General features: G+C 47.7%; 2 protein-coding genes across 2 annotated transcripts in view; both read left to right on the top strand.

Annotated features, from left to right (window-relative positions):
- The window catches only part of LOC119218998 (glyceraldehyde-3-phosphate dehydrogenase-like), a 63,162-nt gene extending 53,067 nt beyond the window's left edge, over window positions 1–10,095 (top strand). The window contains exons 2-13 of the mRNA XM_037473842.2: window positions 6,081–6,114; window positions 6,277–6,324; window positions 7,857–7,956; window positions 8,090–8,199; window positions 8,273–8,363; window positions 8,496–8,611; window positions 8,701–8,782; window positions 8,876–9,027; window positions 9,152–9,230; window positions 9,342–9,425; window positions 9,521–9,618; window positions 9,723–10,095. Coding sequence (XP_037329739.1) covers window positions 6,302–6,324; window positions 7,857–7,956; window positions 8,090–8,199; window positions 8,273–8,363; window positions 8,496–8,611; window positions 8,701–8,782; window positions 8,876–9,027; window positions 9,152–9,230; window positions 9,342–9,425; window positions 9,521–9,618; window positions 9,723–9,792 — 1,005 coding nt within the window. The 5' untranslated portion in view covers window positions 6,081–6,114; window positions 6,277–6,301 and the 3' untranslated portion in view covers window positions 9,793–10,095. The remainder of the gene's footprint in view (window positions 1–6,080; window positions 6,115–6,276; window positions 6,325–7,856; window positions 7,957–8,089; window positions 8,200–8,272; window positions 8,364–8,495; window positions 8,612–8,700; window positions 8,783–8,875; window positions 9,028–9,151; window positions 9,231–9,341; window positions 9,426–9,520; window positions 9,619–9,722) is intronic.
- Window positions 10,096–11,491: 1,396 nt separating this feature from the next.
- On the top strand, window positions 11,492–18,522 carry LOC119218954 (non-homologous end joining factor IFFO1-like). The gene is given in 10 exon segments (XM_037473768.2): window positions 11,492–12,945; window positions 15,550–15,610; window positions 15,729–15,824; window positions 15,938–16,078; window positions 16,154–16,323; window positions 16,515–16,614; window positions 16,616–16,636; window positions 16,723–16,824; window positions 16,907–17,037; window positions 17,131–18,522. Coding segments are annotated over 10 exon segments (1,920 nt in total). The 5' UTR covers window positions 11,492–12,022; the 3' UTR covers window positions 17,306–18,522.
- The last annotated feature ends 1,923 nt before the right edge of the window (window positions 18,523–20,445 follow it).

Raw genomic sequence — 20,445 nt, 5'->3', positions numbered from 1 at the left:
GAGCTCAACGAGTTCAGCGGCTGAGCGTCGCTCGCTGGGTTCTTGATGAACACCCCCCCCACACACACACACACACACACACACACACACACGCTGCACGGAGTCCTTGGAAATAAAATGCAGGTTAATCAGCAGCTGTTGTTGTTGTTGTTGACTCGGAGGAAATTTCACAAAAATAAACTCAAAACTAAATCCAACCAGATGCATCATTTAAGACAACGACAATTAGACCATAAAAAAAAAACATTTTAAAAAAACAATTTCCATCCCGAACTAAAAGATCACTTGTGACTTTAAAGTGCTGTCAGGTTTTTTTGGGCTTCATGAGGACATGAAGAGACGGTTAAAGGATTGAAACCAGAAGCTCGGCCAAAGAGATGCATTTGATCCAAAGAAGTTGACGTGTTCACAGTGAATTGGTTTGTGGACTTGAAAACCAAAATGTTAAGTGGTCAATAAGTCCCCCCCACACCCCGTTTTATGATCTGTTTGACTCTAAATTGACCATCATTCACTAAATGAACATCATGCTGCAGAAGACTTTAAACCAGAGACTGAGACCATAAACTCATGTTTACAATGTTTACTGAGGGAATAAATCAAGAGAGAAGTAGAGTCATTTCCTCATAGACGTCTATGGGAGCAGAGGAGTCGCCCCCTGCTGGTCACTACACAGAAGTAGAGTAATTTCCTCATAGACGTCTATGGGAGCAGAGGAGTCGCCCCCTGCTGGTCACTACACAGAAGTAGAGTCATTTCCTCATAGACGTCTATGGGAGCAGAGGAGTCGCCCCCTGCTGGTCACTACACAGAAGTAGAGTCATTTCCTCATAGACGTCTATGGGAGCAGAGGAGTCGCCCCCTGCTGGTCACTACACAGAAGTAGAGTCATTTCCTCATAGACGTCTATGGGAGCAGAGGAGTCGCCCCCTGCTGGTCACTACACAGAAGTAGAGTCATTTCCTCATAGACGTCTATGGGAGCAGAGGAGTCGCCCCCTGCTGGTCACTACACAGAAGTAGAGTCATTTCCTCATAGACGTCTATGGGAGCAGAGGAGTCGCCCCCTGCTGGTCACTACAGAGAAGTAGAGTCATTTCCTCATAGACGTCTATGGGAGCAGAGGAGTCGCCCCCTGCTGGTCACTACACAGAAGTAGAGTCATTTCCTCATAGACGTCTATGGGAGCAGAGGAGTCGCCCCCTGCTGGTCACTACACAGAAGTAGAGTCATTTCCTCATAGACGTCTATGGGAGCAGAGGAGTCGCCCCCTGCTGGTCACTACACAGAAGTAGAGTCATTTCCTCATAGACGTCTATAGGAGCAGAGGAGTCGCCCCCTGCTGGTCACTACACAGAAGTAGAGTCATTTCCTCATAGACGTCTATGGGAGCAGAGGAGTCGCCCCCTGCTGGTCACTATACAGAAGTAGAGTCATTTCCTCATAGACGTCTATGGGAGCAGAGGAGTCGCCCCCTGCTGGTCACTACAGAGAAGTAGAGTCATTTCCTCATAGACGTCTATGGGAGCAGAGGAGTCGCCCCCTGCTGGTCACTACACAGAAGTAGAGTCATTTCCTCATAGACGTCTATGGGAGCAGAGGAGTCGCCCCCTGCTGGTCACTACACAGAAGTAGAGTCATTTCCTCATAGACGTCTATGGGAGCAGAGGAGTCGCCCCCTGCTGGTCACTACACAGAAGTAGAGTCATTTCCTCATAGACGTCTATGGGAGCAGAGGAGTCGCCCCCTGCTGGTCACTACAGAGAAGTAGAGTCATTTCCTCATAGACGTCTATGGGAGCAGAGGAGTCGCCCCCTGCTGGTCACTACACAGAAGTAGAGTCATTACCTCATAGACGTCTATGGGAGCAGAGGAGTCGCCCCCTGCTGGTCACTACAGAGAAGTAGAGTCATTTCCTCATAGACGTCTATGGGAGCAGAGGAGTCGCCCCCTGCTGGTCACTACACAGAAGTAGAGTCATTTCCTCATAGACGTCTATGGGAGCAGAGGAGTCGCCCCCTGCTGGTCACTACAGAGAATGACGCTAACTATTCATGTGCTTCTCTTTTCAGATTGGATTCATGTATTTGCGTTTTTGAGCAGGGTAAAGTACATTTAGTGTGATGGATCATTTGTGGGGGAGACCACAAACTTGTGTGTGTAGCGATCGTCACCATGACAACACAATGCCCCGTGAACACGCACACTGATGCATCGAGCATCGACATGCGAGCGCTGCGGTTATCAGTTAAAACAGGGATTCTGATTCTGACGGTTAAAGTGTCTCCAGGGGAAGAGAAGGGGGGATTATGGCAGAAATATGATGTGAAAAGGAGGTAGAGACCAAAGCGTGGATGCAAATTAAACGAGGCCGAGGGAGTGACGGGAGGGAGGAAGAGGAGGGAGGAGGAAGAGGAGGGAAAGTCTCTGAGTCACACTGAGAGACGAGGACATTGAGTTCAAGCAGACATTTTTTGGGAAGTATAAGCCTCTGAAGGAATAAAAAACATGAGCTGGCAGCAAAATGGGAGGAGGAGGAGGAGGAGGTCCATTGGTATTCTGACTGAGAGACGAGGAGAAAAGGGGAGATTGAGAAGAGGGGAGTTGGAGGAGGAGGGGGTGAGGTAACGTGACAAGGAGGGAGGGAAACGTTACGTGTCTCCATTTGAAGACAAAGCTCACTATTTTTAGCCGTGAGTGTTGCTGCGCAGTGGCGCTAGCTCTCGTTAGCGGTTGTGCGTTTGTGAGTCAACGACTCCGCGTCAGGCGGTTGTTGTTCGGTTGCTTTTTAGTTGTAAAACCAACAGGAAGCTCGACATGACGAGAACTCACACATGAATGTGAAGAAGAAACATTTCAACAGTAAATATGCAAATAAGGCAAAAAGGAAAACATGGAGTAATGCGTGTTACGAGATCAAAATATTCCCAAATATTCCTAAAAGCCATAACAACTTTAATTCAGGTTAGCATTTAGCTAATTTAGCTTTAGCAAGAAGTTAACCTGAACATCACGTCATTCCAGACGTTTACTCTCCGGTACTTTATACTTTATCAAATTGAAATTTGAAATTAAAAATATATATATATATCTTGAAATACTTTGATAGCTTCAAGAGACGACACGTTGAGATGTGGACCTTTAAATCATCGCTCACACCAACACGTACTGCACAGCAGGACATGAATGATGACGCACACACACACACACACACACACACACACACACACACACAGAGCTCACAGTAAATGCCACAACCATCGATCTCACACTGAGTCCGGGCAGAATCGATGCTCTTTGTTTTCTGTGTGAAGGAGTCCGGAGTTAAAACCAAACAAAGGACTCCTGAGGGCCGAGTGTGTGTGTGTGTGTGTGTGTGTGTGTGTGTGAGTGTGTGTGTGTGTGTGTGTGTGTGTGTGTGTGTGTGTGTGTGTGTGTGTGTGTGTGTGTTTTAGTTGTAAAATGCAGTTTAAACGAGTCTCTGGATGAAGAACAAACCTCCAGAATCCACAGAGGAGTGAAGCTGTGATGTTTGTAAGAGCTCCTGAAAGAGAAGTTTAGTCACATGACCGACATGTTGAAGACTCCACAGGAGTCAAAGAATGTTTGTTAAATATGCAATGTTGAATTTATAAAATATTCAGTAAAATAATTTGCACAATAATTGAGCCAAATCCAGGTCAAAAGTTTTGTTCATTTGAAAAAAGTTTTGAACCTGAAAAAAAAATCTGCAACTGAAACAGAATGGAATGGAAAAATATTTTTTTATTCAAAACATAATAAAAAGAAAATATTTTTAATTCACTTATTTTTATTTTGAATAAAGTGTTTTATTCAATGTTCAGGTTTACATTTTTTTTTTTGAATGAACAAAACTTTTGACCTGGATTTGGCTCCACAGGCAAAACACAATGAATTTCTTGTTTGATGAATACATTTTACTTTAACTCACAAACAAGCTGCTGAATAAATCCCCCCCCCCCCTCCCCCTCCTCCCAGCATCCTCTCTGTCCGATCATCCCAAATGTCCCCCGATGACACTCAAAAGGGACACAACGAGACTACGGACAGAACCACACACGGAGAGACACACAACAGGCTCCTGTGTGTCCACCAGAGGGCGCCAGCCGCGTGGTGAGAAGGTCTCAGCGACTCGTCCAGCACGTCCAGCACGTCCAGGTGAATGAAGGCTTTCATTGAGGAGCAAGTGGGGAAAAGGAAATTGTTTGCTATTGTTTGTTTGTTTGTTTGTAAATTGCCGTCTCCGGTGAAGTCGGGTGTTTCTTGCTCAATGGGAGCATTCATGTGTTCATCCAGGTGAGTTGAATGTTCACTGAGAGATTATAACACGCCGTGTCACCGTGTCCTGATTCTTCTTCTCACGGGGCCTCAAAGCTCAAACTGCGTCGATCAGTGACCCAAACAAAGGAAACGACCGAGGCGCCGCGAGGAGCCACCGGACCGCTGTGGAACCTTTCGGGGTCGTCATAGCAACCAGGTTTCCTTTGTTTGTCCCTGCCTCCCGATAGAGCACGGTGCCAGTGAAAAGGTGCGACCACAATGCATTGCAGCAGGTGTGCACAGGCGTTGCACCATCAGCACACGGAGGAACCACAGCTCTTATCTTCTGGCCTTTGTTTGTTCAAACGTCCAGACTGAGCGTCTGTCCCAGGCTTCCTCCTGAACCTTTGACCTTTGACCTTCCGAGCGGCCCCGGCTCACCGGGTCGGCCCGAATGTCACACCCTTTGACATATGGAGGCCGCATATAGAGGGCTCAGGCAGGCAGCACCAGAAGGTCGCCGTCATATTTATAGGGCGACCTTTCCCTCGACCCGCGCCGGCTGGCTTGGAGAGCGGCGTGCTGGAGCGGCGTGCTGGAGCCGCGTGAGGGGGTTCGGTTCCCACGCATTACTCCCGTAACTCTGAAGGAAACATTGTGCACTTTTCTTGATACTCGTTCACTGTCACCTATAAATGAAGGAATTAAACAGAGACCCAGCGTGTCCACAGCGTGTAACGTGTGGAGGACGTTTCACGGCTCTCCATCAACAAAAGAAGGACATTTGTCTTCATCGATGTTTGGTTTTGTTGAAATGAAATAAAGAATTGTGGTTCATCAAGGTGTTTTTCTGCCTGATGTTGTCGGTTGTTTCCTGGCAAACAGAAAGTGAAGCTGAATAGAGCATCGCGTCCTTCGATAGAACCTGATGCTCATTTAGTGATGCTGCATTTTGGGTCCATTACAGTCATTAAGCAGAGGATGCTTTGGGGCGGGGCTTACTCTGATTGACAGGGGCTAGTCTGGGAGGTGTGTGTGTTTTTGTTGTCTTTGTCTCACATCTGATTAAAGAGATCTTAGTGAAGAAACTTTTTTTAAAGTGCTCTATACATATATTTTCATAAGGGGTCAGAGGTCACCAACACCCTTTGCACAGTAGAATAACCTACATGGCTTTTTGCACACATTAGTATGTGTGTATTTATTTATTTATTTATTTATTGTAAGTGGTTATGTTGGCCAAACTGTGACTGAACTTAAAATAATCAATAATCATATCATAGAATATGAGATAATATGTCACAAACTGCAGTTAGGATATTGTTGTTATTATTAAAACCTGTCATTCAAACATTGTGTTGTTATTAAACTGTGTTGTCCATAGCTTTTATTTCTATTGAGTTGACAAAATCTAGACAAAGTATGTAAAGCAGATTGTTAGTAAAGACAAAAAGTGTGTGATTATTATTATATATTGTTACGTAAAGGTGTGCAGGAAGGACAAATATGCGTTTGAGAGCATTCATCATTTTCATAGTTTGTATTTATTTTCTCCACTGCGCTGGGACTACTTTTTCTGGCGGATGTTTTAATATTTAATCGGGAAAGGCCGTTATGTGTCGGGTTGAAATAAAATAATCAGCGACTCCGCTGAGTTCACCTGTTTTGTAAAAAGAAAAAGAAAACCACGTGACTCCTTGAACGCCCGTGACGTTCCGCTGGAAGTGGGCGTGTCCGGCGGCGCGCGACGGGAATAAAAGCCGGTGAGTCCTCGTGCTCGTCCCCGCTGTCTCTTCTCGCCCCCACAGAGGACACCGAGGAGCCTTCATAGCCGGTACCTGAAGAACACACCTGTAGCTCTGTGGACCTCACGGCTCAGTTTGACTCCTTCAAACGGCTCTCTGAGCTTCCTGTTGCATCTTTGCATCTTTGTAGCTTTGTAGCTTTTGCACCATAAAACACGTGTTAACTGTTTCCTGACTCTGTTCCCTTCCAGTGAGGACCAGAACACATCTGACACAATGGTGAAGATCGGAATCAACGGGTGAGTTGCTGCTTCTCTTTATTCCGGTTTCAGTCAAAAAAGCGTAAACTTTCAGTTTTTCATTCTTAAAAATATGGATAAAACTTCCAGGACGCGACAATGAGTCACAATAGAAGATACTCCTTTATATTCAAAGCATCCAGAAGGTTCGTAATCAAAAGGATGCTTTTAAATTTGCATGAGGAGAATCAATTTAACAGGATGAGGAGTCGAGCTTGATCCACATCCTGGATTGAAGATGATGTTTATGCCTCTGAAACGTCACCAAAGCTTCTGGAAAACATTTCCTCACTATTCCATTATTTGTCTTGAGTGGACGTTAAATGCATTAAATTGACAAAATAAAGTGTCCTTGAGACGGACCAACACAAAAATAAAGCCAAATGTTGTTCTCTTGGTGGGAAGGGACCCGTCTATTCTCTGGTTATTTATAGCCGGTAGGTGTTGCCCCCCCCCCCCCAGCTGTCACATTCCTTTTCTTTTCCACCTGGTCTATTTTTAACCCTCTAACCTTTTACCGATGACCTTCAGAGGTCATCTGGGCCGGCTGGTTTTAGAGCATTCTATCTCCTCCTCTTCCTCCTCCTCCTCTTCCTCCTCCTCTCCATGAAGCAGCTGCCATGGTGAAGATATCAGAACCAACACCGGGCCTCAGACTGGCTCTGATCCATTTCGCCCCCCCCCCCCCCCACCCCCCGGCTGCTTATCCGCTCCACGCAGAGTGAGGCGAACGTGCACGGACCCTTTCCCCTCGTGCACGCTCTTCTCCCTCGAGGAGGTGTCATGGTTGAATAAAAATTCACTTTCTTTACATTCAAATATCGAGTCTGAGTGAAATCCTCAAACATCGGATGCAATAAAACCCTCTTTTAAAAAAAAAAAGGTTCCAGAACCAAGCCTCTGGGTTCAGATCTCAAAATAAGTGTCATTTCAGGTGTGAAGTTTGTCTTCCAATGCGCTTCCACCGCCGTGAACCCTGACCTTTCCTCTGGCTGGACGGGGGTCTGTCAGTGTGTGAGTGTCAGTCACGAGGGGTTCAAGTGACTCTCAGCCAGGACGTAACGTGACTCCTGGAGACGAGGCTGGGTTACCACGGCGACTCGCTGCTTCAGTCCGCCTTCTCCTCCCCCGCTGGCGCTCAACGCGTCCGGACCCCCCCCCCCCCCCAGGGTCATTCTGTGGTCACGTCTCCTCTCACACCCCCTCAGACGGCCCCTCGCTATCAGAGTAGCTCCTTCTCCCCTCCCCCCCCCCCTCAGTGGAGTGGGCTCACGGCCCGCTGGTTACCCGCCGTGACGCGGCCATATTGGGCTCCTAGGCGGGCTCCGGGCTGCATATTGTTCTGGTTCTGTCGGGTCGAGGCCTTTTATGGCGCTGCTGTCCTCCACCTGGTGCCCTCTTGGTTTGGTTCTTGGTGCCCCCTGCTGGTCAGAAAGGGGAGGTGTCGAATAAAAACCTTGATCCAAAGCTGCTTGAGGCCATCTTGTATCGATTCTATTCATCGTTGACTTCTCTGAACCGTCCTCATTCAGATTTGGGCGCATCGGCCGCCTGGTGACCCGCGCCGCCGCCTCAGGAGGCAAAGTGGAGGTGGTGGCCATCAATGACCCCTTCATTGATCTGGAATACATGGTGAGAAGACTATTATGATGTAAATCTGTTTAATATCAAGATGGGTCGTTGTGTTCCTCAATCGGAGGCCTTGGATCTGAAGGAGACTCTTCGAGGTGCGGTGTTGATGCCTCGTCTCTCTCCCCCCGCGCAGGTCTACATGTTCAAGTACGACTCCACCCACGGCGTGTGGAAGCACGGCGAGGTGAAGGCCGACGGCGGCAAGCTGGTCATCGGCAGCATGCACATCACCGTGTTCCACGAGTACGTCGGCTCCTCCTGTCGCTCCCTCTGTGGAGCCGGACACGACGTAACCTCTCCGCTTCTGCTCCAACAGGAAGGACCCCGCCAACATCAAGTGGGGCGACGCCGGCGCCGACTACGTGGTGGAGTCCACCGGCGTTTTCACCACCATCGAGAAGGCCTCCGTGAGTACAAATCAATCAGGGTTTAGTGGTTCGATATACTTTAAAGCTGAATTATTTGTTTTCATTTAAAATTGAGAGTTTTATTTCGTTTGTCTCTTCCCGACCTTTTGACCTCTGCGTGTGTCCCCCCAGGCTCACCTGAAGGGCGGCGCCAAGAGGGTGGTGATCTCCGCCCCCAGCGCTGACGCTCCCATGTTCGTCATGGGCGTCAACCACGAGAAGTACGAAAATTCCATGAAGGTCGTGAGGTGAGTCTCCGATGAGGTCATCTTTTCAAAATAAAAGTAGCGCCGTAACTCTGCGTCGTCTAACTCGTTGTTACCGTCCGTCTCCATAGCAACGCTTCCTGCACCACAAACTGCCTGGCTCCCATCGCCAAGGTCGTCAATGACAACTTTGTCATCGTTGAGGGTCTCATGGTAAAGAACTCAAACTGTTAATTGGTTTCTTTTAGGTTAAATGGTCACAACTGAGCAGCTTATTATCATAAACCTGCGCTCCCTGTCCTCCAGAGCACCGTGCACGCCATCACCGCCACGCAGAAGACCGTCGACGGCCCCTCCGGGAAGCTGTGGCGGGACGGGCGCGGCGCCTCCCAGAACATCATCCCCGCCTCCACCGGCGCCGCCAAGGCCGTCGGCAAGGTGGTCCCCGAGCTCAACGGGTAAGTTCTCCACATCGCTCGATTTAAATGAACCGTGGACATTGATATTCACTAATGTGGAGCAGTGAAAATCACCGGGAACAAATCAGAACTCCAATGATCGGTGGTTTCTTCTTCTCCGCAGTAAACTGACCGGCATGGCCTTCCGTGTCCCCACCCCCAACGTCTCCGTGGTCGACCTGACCGTCCGCCTGGAGAAGCCAGTGAGTCGACCTCGAAGGCCTCCGTCGTGACTCGCTCTGACAGACGCTTACGATCAAGCCGTTTAGATTCCAACCCTCATTTAACTTAAAAAAAACGTCTCGCCCTTTAAGGCCAAGTACGACGACATCAAGAAGGTGATCAAGGCCGCCGCCGAGGGACCCATGAAGGGCATTCTGGGATACACAGAGGACCAGGTACGGAGAGGCGTGTGTGTACGAGGGGTCTGAAATGAGAAGTGAAGCCAGGAGGCCGGCGGTGACGCGTCGCGTTTCACCCTCTTTCTGCTCAGGTCGTTTCCACCGACTTCAACGGCGACACTCGCTCCTCCATCTTCGACGCCGGCGCCGGCATCGCCCTCAACGACCACTTCGTCAAGCTGGTTTCATGGTGAGTGAGAAGGTTCATGTCAGCAGTGACTGGGGGGGGGGAGGAGGGGGTCCCTCTTCCTGCACATGTAAGAAAGCACCGTTTCCCCCTCTGAATGGCTGCAGGTACGACAACGAGTTCGGCTACAGCCACCGCGTGTGCGACCTGATGCTGCACATGTTCTCCAAGGAGTGAAGACCCTCCGGAGCTCCTCCGCCTCCTTCCCATGATTCCCCTCTTCCCTCACACGCCATCTGCCCGCCCCCCCTCCCGCCCCCACAGGAGCGTCACCATCCCGCACGGCGAAATGCAAATATATTCTGATCATGCCGTCTTTTAAAGAAGTGCGTGAGCTCCATCCAGTGGGGGGGGGGGGCAGTTGGCGGTGTTTGGAGAGATTTTCCATCTCTAACTGTGTTGTACTGAATGATCTGGTTGCTCTAAACGTGCACACTGGCTCCTTTGCACTTGATAATAAAGTACTCTAGTTTGTGGAAAGACTTTGTACTCACTGTACTCACTGGTTGGGAGGTCTAGACTCGCCCTGACGACAGGCAGTATATTAGGACACTAAAAGGACGTCACTGGGCCCGAGCCCTGCTGAGAGGACGTGCAGGAAAACCATATTTTACTATATCTTAATTTACAAATATCACAGTATATAATCCACGTTTCAAAAACACAAATATTGACTATTTGTGTAATTTATTTTTAATATAAAACTACAAACAAAAAAATCTTTCTCATGGTGGGGCCGCTCCCTTTTGCCCTCTATGGAGCATCAGCCACTGTCCCCAGACAATCACTTTTTGTGCAGAATATGAAAATGATTTCTGGGAGAAGAGTCAAAATGATGGCATCAGTTGAACCCAGAGAGGAAGACAGGCGGACACATGTCACTCTTGATGATGTTGCATGAATTATTTGTTACATCCAACGTTGCTGTCTGTCACCCCTCTAATGAATAGGGACTTCCCACTGCGCGGTCCACGTGTCACTTTTAATTCACACAAAATTCAATCATCTGTGAACCCCCAAACATCAGAGTTGATCGGAAGCAAAACATTGCATCATTCATGATTAATTTGTCCGTTGACAGCAAGGCTTTATTCTCATTATGCAATTTGCACAGTGAAATTGAGTTTTAGCCTCAATGCAACAAACAGACAAAATAAATGTATATACGGGGTGTTCAAATGTAAGAATCAATTAATCAAGTAATTCATTAAATAGTCAAGTCTAGCCTATATTTTTACTACAGATTTGATTACTTTGAAGAATTATTTTCTGGGGGGAAGAATTTAAGCTATTATTTATATAACTGAACATGATTCATTATTGAAGTTATATTTGCCTATAACAGTCTGTATTACTTAGTAACAGTACATTAGATAATTTAATTACTGTTACTTGAAGTCAGCCGTTAACTGATTAATTGGATAACGTTAAAGCTGTTAGCGTGTTGGGAACAAGCAGTTTGGACACTTGTGTATGTGTTTAAATGAGGTTTATCAGTGATTTATGAAGCTGTACTGAGCCCGCTAAATGTTTTTCTCCAAATCATGCTAACGTTAGCTGCAAGCTAGCTAGACCGAGGTAAGCTCACTTCAATTCAGCCGTAGTATTTGAGGTAAACGTGGAAAAATGCTTTTCGTTTTTTTAAAGGTAAAGCAAAGGGATAAAAAAAATGCTGATGCTGTTAAGTTGGCAACAAAGTATTACGGGAGGCTTTAGCAGTGCGCCTCTCCTCCCGTCAGTACGGTAGCCGAGGCGGACCAGAGCAGTGCGCCTCTCCTCCCGTCAGTACGGTAGCCGAGGCGGACCAGAGCAGTGCGCATCTCCTCCCGTCAGTACGGTAGCCGAGGCGGACCAGAGCAGTGCGCCTCTCCTCCCGTCAGTACGGTAGCCGAGGCGGACCAGAGCAGTGCGCATCTCCTCCCGTCAGTACGGTATGTGAACGCCGCAGTCCGTCACTCGTGTTTATCCGCGCGCTGTGCTGCACCTCCGCGCGGCTCTCTGCTCCGACTTGTTTGACCTCATCGTCGGGGGGAAACGTTTGTGTTTCCTCCTCCTCCTCCTCCTCCTTCCCCAGGTACGGAGCTTCTGTGTTTGTCAGATCCGCGGTGCGTCTCCGCTTAATTCTAAGGCCCAGCATGAACATCTGTGCGATGGTGCGCGTCTCTGTGGCCTCTTTCTGCGGCGGCGTGTTTGACTTCAGACGCACGCAGTGATCGATCGTTTGATCTGTAACCATCTGTCGTCATTCCTGCTGCGACTTCGGGCCCGTGAAGCACAGCTCCTTCTGCTTTAAGGTGTTAGCAGCAGGGCAGCGGGGGTCTGGAGGGGGGGGGGGGGGGGGGGGTCCTGGTTCATCAGGTCTTAAACCATTTGCCGCGTTGAACAGCCCGTATAAAAGTTTGGGTTAATGCCGGATTTCGAGCACTTCCGATTTTCCTACTTGAGCATGAATCCGGTCCTGGGGGAGCAGCAGCACCATCAGCACCATCAGCACCAGCAGATGACCAACGACTCCACCTACCTGGAGCCCGCGTACCCCCTGGGGGACCACGGCGGGTTCAGCCCGGACGGGTTTTTGGACCTTGGAGCCCTGCCGCCCTCCGGCCTCGCCTACATGCACCGCGGCCCCCCCGCGGCCACGGCGCTGCGCGACGACCTGGGCTCCAACATCAGCGTGCTGAAGACCCTCAACCTGCGCTTCCGCTGCTTCCTGGCCAAGGTGCACGAGCTGGAGCGCCGGAACAAAGTGCTGGAGAAGCAGCTGCAGCAGGCCGCGGAGGAGCCCGGGGGGGTCGGACGCCACAGGCCGCAGACCAAAGACACGGGGGTCCAGACTGGGTTCGTCGGGCCCATTCCGGGCAGACCGGGCCACATTCCGCTCCACAACGCCAACAACTCGGCCTACCTCCCCGGCGGCCTCCTCTCCCCGACCCTGTACCCCCCTCCTCTGTTTGACAACAAGTACCTGGGGGGCCACTTCTACCGGGGCGACACGGATTCCAACTCCAACCTCACCGCGTGCCCCACCAGCCCGGCCCCGAGCCCCACCGACCCGTCCAGGGCCCTCGCCAACATCAACGAGAAGTACGCCTCTCACGCCGGGACCAACGCCGCCGCCAGGACGCCGCCCCCCGCCCCCCCGCGATTCCTCCCCGGCTCCATCTGGTCCTTCAACCACGCCCGCCGGTTCGGCACCGGGAGGGAGTCGTGCGTCTCCCTGGCGCCCCCGGCCGGCGTTGCGGTGCAGGTCGACACCATCACGCCGGAGATCCGTGCGCTGTACAACGTTCTGGCCAAGGTGAAGAGGGAGAGAGACGAGTACAAGCTCAGGTGAGCACCTACCTGCATGACCCTTGACCTTTAGCCCGCGGTTTGGATCATTCTCACATCGAGGTTCCTGCTCAGATTTATTCAGTCACAGTTCGCAGTAAAATCACAAAATTCAAAAACGATACAAATTAAATTAATATAATGCATTTTATGAATTAATAAACCCGTAAAAAGCTTGCGTGTATCTTCAACCCTTCACTCGTCATTAAGGTAATCACGTGAATTGATTCCCGTCATGTTGACCTCTGTTCTCTCGGCTTCTGTGTTTCACGCCGCGTTGGTGTTTCCTTCGTGCTCGTCGTCGTGCGTCCTTCAGGCGTCACGCCCACCAGTCGGATGCAGTGACTCCACCAAAGTAGAACTCCATATCAAACCCTCATTTTGGATCCTTCAAAACTGTGAAGAAGATGTGGACATGAAGGTCCGAGAGCTCTGTTAGCCGTGTGTTAGCAGTGAGCTAACGATACATTTTATACTTCCGATGAAATTCCTAAAAAAGATCTGATACGTGATTATATTTATAAAGTGATATTTATAAAAAGTGATATTTATAAAAAGTGATATCTATAAACTGATATTTATAAAGTGATATTTATAAAAAGTGATATCTATAAAAAGTGATATCTATAAACTGATATTTATAAAGTGATATTTATAAAAAGTGATATCTATAAAAAGTGATATCTATAAACTGATATTTATAAAGTGATATTTATATAAAGTGATATTTCTATAAAGTGATATTTATGAAGTGATATTTCTATGAAGTGATATCCATAAAGTGATATCCATAAAGTGATATTTATAAGGTGATATATATAAAGTGATATTTATATAAAGTAGGGCCGGGACTCGATTAAAAATATTAATCTAATTAATTAGAGGCTTTGCAATTAATTAATCAAAATTAATCGCATTTTAATTGCATAATATTTGACCTGAGAACAGTGAGAAGTAATTTTTATCACATGGTTTTTTATTTTTGTTCAACCAATTCCAGCAGACAAGTGTAGAAATAGCATATTTAGAAATATAGTACTTTCAGAAATTCAGGTAGCCTATAGCTAAGTAGACCTTCTGTAAACTATGTTTTTTTAGGTAGACCAATACTTTCAAGTACATTCAGAACATTGGTTATTTTTTCAGACGTGGACTTAGTTACCCTGGTCCTTAAACCAGTCATCTGGTGCAGTGTGGGTTGGGTGTGGGTCCTTGTACGTCCACGCTAGCTGTTAATTGTGTTGCGTTGAGGTGATACTTGAGGCTCGATGTGAATTCCTTGTTGCACAGCTTGCACACAACCACGCTCTTATCGACGCTTCCATCCGTGTGTTTATTATAAGAAGATTTCCCATTCACGGGTCGTTCATGTTCACTGTGGTTTGTTGTTGTCTGAAGTCATGGACGCTAGTTGGTGCTCCAGTATAATCGGTCCCCCCGAAACTCATCCAGTGAGAAACGTTCCGCGGTGCAAAAAATAAGTGTAAAAATGCGTAAAAAATGTATAATGTGTTATTTTTTGTGTAATTAATTAATCTTAATTCACATTGTAATTAATTAATCGTAATTAACGCGCTAAAGTCCCGGCCCTAATATAAAGTGATTTTTATAGATATCTATTAAGGCTGCGGCTCCAGACTCGGAGGAAGTGACCTCGGTGTCTCTTTTTACTTCCTCTACGATGCACACTTGAATCCTCCTTTGTCCTCTCTGTCTTGTCTTTGTCTCTTTCTGCCCCCCCCCCCACCCCCCCAGCTGGGTTTTGACACCTGCAATGCAGCAGCACGCTGTGATGTCAGCCGCCTCCTCTGAGCGGCGTTCTGCCTGCGGTGGCTCTCTGGGGTTTTTTGTTCTGTGTCTTTTAGTCTTTTACTGAAACGTTTGCTGCTGTCCTCCCTTCTGTTGACTCATCGTCCCTCTCCGTCCGTCTCTCCTGCACACGCCTTGTCCCCCCCCCCCCCTTTCTGTCCCATCTGAGCCTCTGCAGCGTCAGGCCAACGGTGACATCATCATTAACAGCATCAGTTCAGCCCCAAACCTCCTTTTTCACGTCTCTCGATGGTCCTCAGTTTGACAAAAGCTTCATCGTCATGTTGTGGCTTTAGAGGACGTAAGAAAACACCCAAAGAGTCCTGTGAAGGTTCTAAATGGAGTCGATGGTGCAGAAACGCATTTCCTCCACTGGTATGAAGGAGCAAAGCCTGAAGCAGGACGTCACACCAGCCGTCCTTCTTAAATCAGTTGGACGCGATGTGTTCGAGGGACAGTCGCTTGTGGACATTTGGGTAAAACGGAGATCTTTCTTTTAGAGTTTGTCTCTTTTTGTTTAACGGAATGAATGATTGACGTTGGGAGCTGGATGAGCAGCTGAATTTAGAGAGAGCAGAAGTCATGACATCGGGTTTGTCTCTCTGGAGTCAATAAAGCACACGACTTGCACAATGTCTTTAGTACGGTGGCCCTTTTAGGACATTCAGACCCAGTTTGTTTGAGTCATCAGCTTCTAGCTGAAGGAACGGAGCTCATCAAATGTCACAAAGAGCACGTTAGGAAGAAGGACACCTCGTTCTTCTGTTCATCTGAGGATCCTCTGTGTGTTTGCAGATGGGAGGAGGAGTACTCGGCCAGAGTGGACCTGCAGGAGAAGGTGGCTGACCTGGAGGAGGTGAAGAGACCTTTGAACCGCTGTGTTATCCACGCGCTGCTCTTCTCCTTCTGAACGTGTGTGTGTGCGTGTGCGTGTGCGTGTGTGTGTGTGTGTGTGTGTGTGTGTGTGTGTGTAGGACCTGCAGGAGAGCGAGGACTGCCAGGACGAGCTGGCTCTGAGGGTGAAGCAGCTGAAGGCCGAACTCGTCCTCTTCAAAGGACTCGTCAGCAGCGTGAGCTTTAAGCAGATCCTCTCAGTGGAGCACGACGTGGTCTCTTCTTCTCGTTCCCTGAGATGAATGGATCCATTGGGATCTCATTGAGGCTCCTCCTCTTTCTCCACCAGAACCTGTCGGACCTGGACAGTAAGATCCAGGAGAAGGCCATGAAGGTGGACATGGACATCTGCCGCCGCATCGACATCACCGCCCGGCTCTGTGACGTCGCCCAGCAGAGGAACTGCGAGGACATGATCCAGATGTTCCAGGTACGTCGGCGCGGCCATCTTGAATGCCTCCTGTGCCAATAAATAAAAAGCCAAAAGAACACGTCTCCTTCCCAGCAGGCGGCCACGTCTCCGGCCAGGAGGCCCAACGGCCACGCGGCGAGGGGCGCGGACGGAGACGAGGCCAGCGTGTCCGAAAGCGAGGGGGGCGGGGCCAGAGACGAGGAGTCGTGCAGCACCTCGGCCAATCAGATCAACGAGCAGATGCAGAGGATGCTGAATCAGCTGTGGGTGTTTCCCCCCGATGACGCCTCCACATCGACAGCGGTCCCCCGGGAATGTGATGTGCCTAACGTGTGTGTGTATGTTTGTGTGTGTGTGTGTGTGTGTGTGTGTGTGTGTGTGTGTGTGTGTGTGTGTGTGTGTGTGTGTGTGTGTGTGTGTGTGTGTGTGTGTGTGTGTGTGTGTGCGCGTCCAGGAGGGAGTGTGAGTTTGAGGATGACTGTGACAGTTTGGCCTGGGAGGAAACTGAGGAAACCCTTTTACTGTGGGAGGACTTCCCTGGATACCCTCTGGGTGGGAGTGGAGACGCAGGGAGAGGTGTGTAAACACCTGTAAAGTTGGTCTTATTTTAATGTATATATAATAACACCCCCCCCCACCCTCCCCACCCTGCTGGTGTCCAGCTGCAGCAGCAAGAGGAGTCCATCGAGGAGGTGATCAAAGACACAGAGTGCCTGTTCAAATCCAGGGAGAAGGAGTACCAGGAGACCATCGACCAGATAGAGGTCAGAGGTCAAACTGGTTGCGGCCGCGTTTCCGTGGCAACGGCGCCGTTAACGCATGTCCTCCCTCTCCCCCTCCGATCAGCTGGACCTGGCGTTGGCCAAGAGCGACATGAACCGCCACCTGCACGAGTACATGGAGATGTGCTCCATGAAGAGAGGCCTGGACGTCCAGATGGAGACGTGCAGGAGGCTCATCACTCAGAGCGCCGACGGGTGAGAGACTGAATGGATGAACACATGATTCTTTGTTTCCTTTGTGGCATCAACGGAAGGAAGTGAGTCGGGTTGAATGTTCTCCATCAACAGGACGTCGCCTTCGCTGACGCCGGACGACTCCGACGGCGAGGAGAGGACCAAGAAGAAGAAGAAGAAGAAGAGGCAGCAGCAGCAGCAGCCGGCCCTCCCTGCCGAGACGGAGACGAGCGTTTCCCTCTGCGACGCCAACGCCGCCGTCCCACCTCTGACCTGGAGGAAACCCTGACACACACACACACTACGACGCTCTTCTTCTCTTTGGTTCTCAGCAGACTTTCGGTCGACATCATTTAGAAACCAGCAGACGTAAAATCTTATATTAAAAAGGAAATAATATTTAAAAGGAAGAGAGAAATGCTGCTGCCCCCTCTTGGCCATCGGCTGTCACTGCACCCAAAACAAAACAAAACGTCCCTCTCAGACATCCGGGCGGTTGGGGGCGGATTATTTGCACATTTCTCGTGTTGACGCCTTCAAGCTGCACGAAGAGTCAGTGACGCACAAAGAGAACGGTTTTCCACGCCAACCGCTCGTTTAAGCGCTTTATTGTCCCGGGACGCTGGTGTGGTAAGAGTTAGGACTCCTGAAAGTAAAGCAGCCGAGAGTCTGGGAAACAACAATCTAACACGTCTCCAACCTGCCTTAAAGGGACACGGGGCAGCGTGTGTGGCGTCGTATCCCGAATGTGAAGAAGCCTCATCACAAATAAATACACCCTCTTGTCACAATGGCTTATTGTCTCCACTTAACTCTATGAATGTATTTAGTCAAAATATCTGCTCATTTGTAGGTGAAGTCAAAGGGTTTATTTCCAGTTAGCTGTATTTAACTGTTTATTAGAAGCAGATCTCACTGAAGGTCCTGAAATAGATGCTGCTGACGCCTTTTGGGTAATAAAATCTATCGTGACAGTTGCATTGATGTGGGCTGTGATGATGGTTATTCTCACTTATTTTTCTATTCAATGGAAAAGGTAATAAGATGCATGTTGGGCTTTTCATGCTTAAATATTGCTTTTTCTGTTCATGAGAGTTTAACTTGCTATAATTTACTTTTGAGAAGTTGAAGAGCTGCACAGCTGAAGCGTATTTTTGTCTCCAAATTAAAAAATCAAAGGTATTTATACGGCATCACTCCCGAGCTGACGTTAGCATCAATGCTAACAGCTACCACTGTCCTACCTTCTATTGCAGAAACTTCAGAAAGGACTTTGGGACAGTTGACAACAGAAACTTAAGGGATTTTATTTTACTAAAGTGAAAACCTATTTTAAGTATGTACAGTTTTAAAGGCTACATCTTGTGTGTAATGTACATAAACAGCTGTGTATAATGCCGTGATGTCGATTGCTTTATACATTTTTACCATAAATGCTGTGGCTATTAATTCAAAGAATAAACAAGTGTACGTTGGTGATTAAAAGCCTCGTCCTCCACAGAAATACTTCTAGCTCCGTTGTGCTCGTTTCCATCAAATGTTCCTATTTACAAACTCAGAGTGAACAGCAGAAATAAGTCATCGCTTCACGTGTAAAGCAGAATAAAGTCATCTTCATTCAAATATTGAACGTTTCACAGTGACTTGAATGTTAAGAGTAGATTATGAGAATAGAAGTACTCACATTTTGTCTTTTGTAAAATACTACTTTTATAATTTTACTTTTTTCAGGATAGTGTGACTTTTACTTAAATATAAACTCGATTTTGTTTATTTTTTGAACTTATATATATATATATATATATATTAGGGCCGGGACTTTAGCGCGTTAATTACGATTAATTAATTACAATGTGAATTTTAGATTAATTAATTACACAAAAAATAACACATTAAACATTTTTTACGCATTTTTACACTTATTTTTTGCACCGCGGAACGTTTCTCACTGGATGAGTTTTGGCGGACCGAAAGCCAGGCTATGTAGCATGGCTAATAAGTGATCAAAGCTTAATTAGCAATTCGTCATCATTCAAAAGATTCTTCATCATTCTTGACAATGCCTTCATAACTCAAGTTAACACACCTTGTGTTTCTGCATAACCCCCAGGGTTCACTTCTCTGAAACAACCAGTGGGGACAACGCCCCCACAACTACCTCCGCGGTAGTGCGCTCAAGACTTGGCAGGAGCGGGATTTGAACCCACTGGCGGCGCTCACAGAGGCTTTCGGCGCCTTCTTGCACCCCTACACTACCAGTCCTGGTCACATTTTGGCAACTTTGATTCTCCTATTTAACCTTCAGCATGTGAGTTAAACCTCAAAACTTTTTTTAAATGCTATTTCCACATCTGGGCTTGAACCCACAACCTTCAGGTGCAGTGCAGGGGCTTATGTCAGCAGCTCTTGCGCTGTGCTACTTCACCACACACTGATCAGCCCTTTGTTTGTTGTATTTAACCTTGAGATTGCTACTCAAACCTGAAGTAAAGCCAAAGGCTCAAACGCAAGACTGGGCTTGAACCCACAACCTATAGAGTAAGGACAGTAGCTCCTCAGCTCTTGTGCTGCACTACCTCACCATGCACAAATTAAATTTTTGTTTCTCGTATTTAACCTTGAGACTGCTACTCAAAACTCTTTCAAAGCAGAAGTGTCTGCATGAAGGGGCATGAACCCACAACCTCAGACAGCAGGTTGGAGCCTGCAGCCCTTCAGTTGTTCCCTTGTGCTATTCAAGCACATCCCTCATTGTGTCCGTTTCTCATATTAGACCTTGGGATTGTTTATTAAACCTCAAAACTGTTTGAAAGTTCACAGTTTGAAGCCCTGACTGCAACCAAACCCTCCTTCTGAGAGAGCAGGTTTGAACTGAGGATCCTCCACACTTCAGCCTTCCTGCTATCTCCCTGCACTGTTCCACCACACACCTGTTGATGCTTTTGAATCCAACCTCAATTCTCATAGATTCTCAGGCTGGAATCCACAACCGTTCCATACCGTTATAATAGAATTGCAGGTCAAGTAAAGTCATATAACGGCATTTCTAATAAAGCCCGAGTTGATTTCACTACTTTTATGCTGTGATCCTTATTTCACTTTTTTCGACATGTGTGCTGATGCCCGCGTGTGAATTGAGAGGATCCATACCGACTCCCCTATGGAGCTATATATATATATATATATATATATATATATATATATATATGTGTATAATTTTTTTTTTATATCTAATACTATGACCTTTCTTTTAACTATATCATGACTTCTATTTACCTGCATTTTGCTTACCTAACCGACACTGAACAATCACACTAAACTAGAAATATTATGTGCTGACTTTGCAGGATTTATTTTTAAATATCCATTTTTCTTTAAATGCCCAGAAAATATGATTCACCAGAAGGTATATTTTACATCTCCATCTCT

The sequence above is a fragment of the Pungitius pungitius genome, chromosome 17, assembly GCF_949316345.1.
Source record: "Pungitius pungitius chromosome 17, fPunPun2.1, whole genome shotgun sequence".
In the NCBI taxonomy this organism is placed as follows: domain Eukaryota; kingdom Metazoa; phylum Chordata; class Actinopteri; order Perciformes; family Gasterosteidae; genus Pungitius; species Pungitius pungitius.
This window is presented reverse-complemented; position numbering and strand designations above follow the sequence as displayed.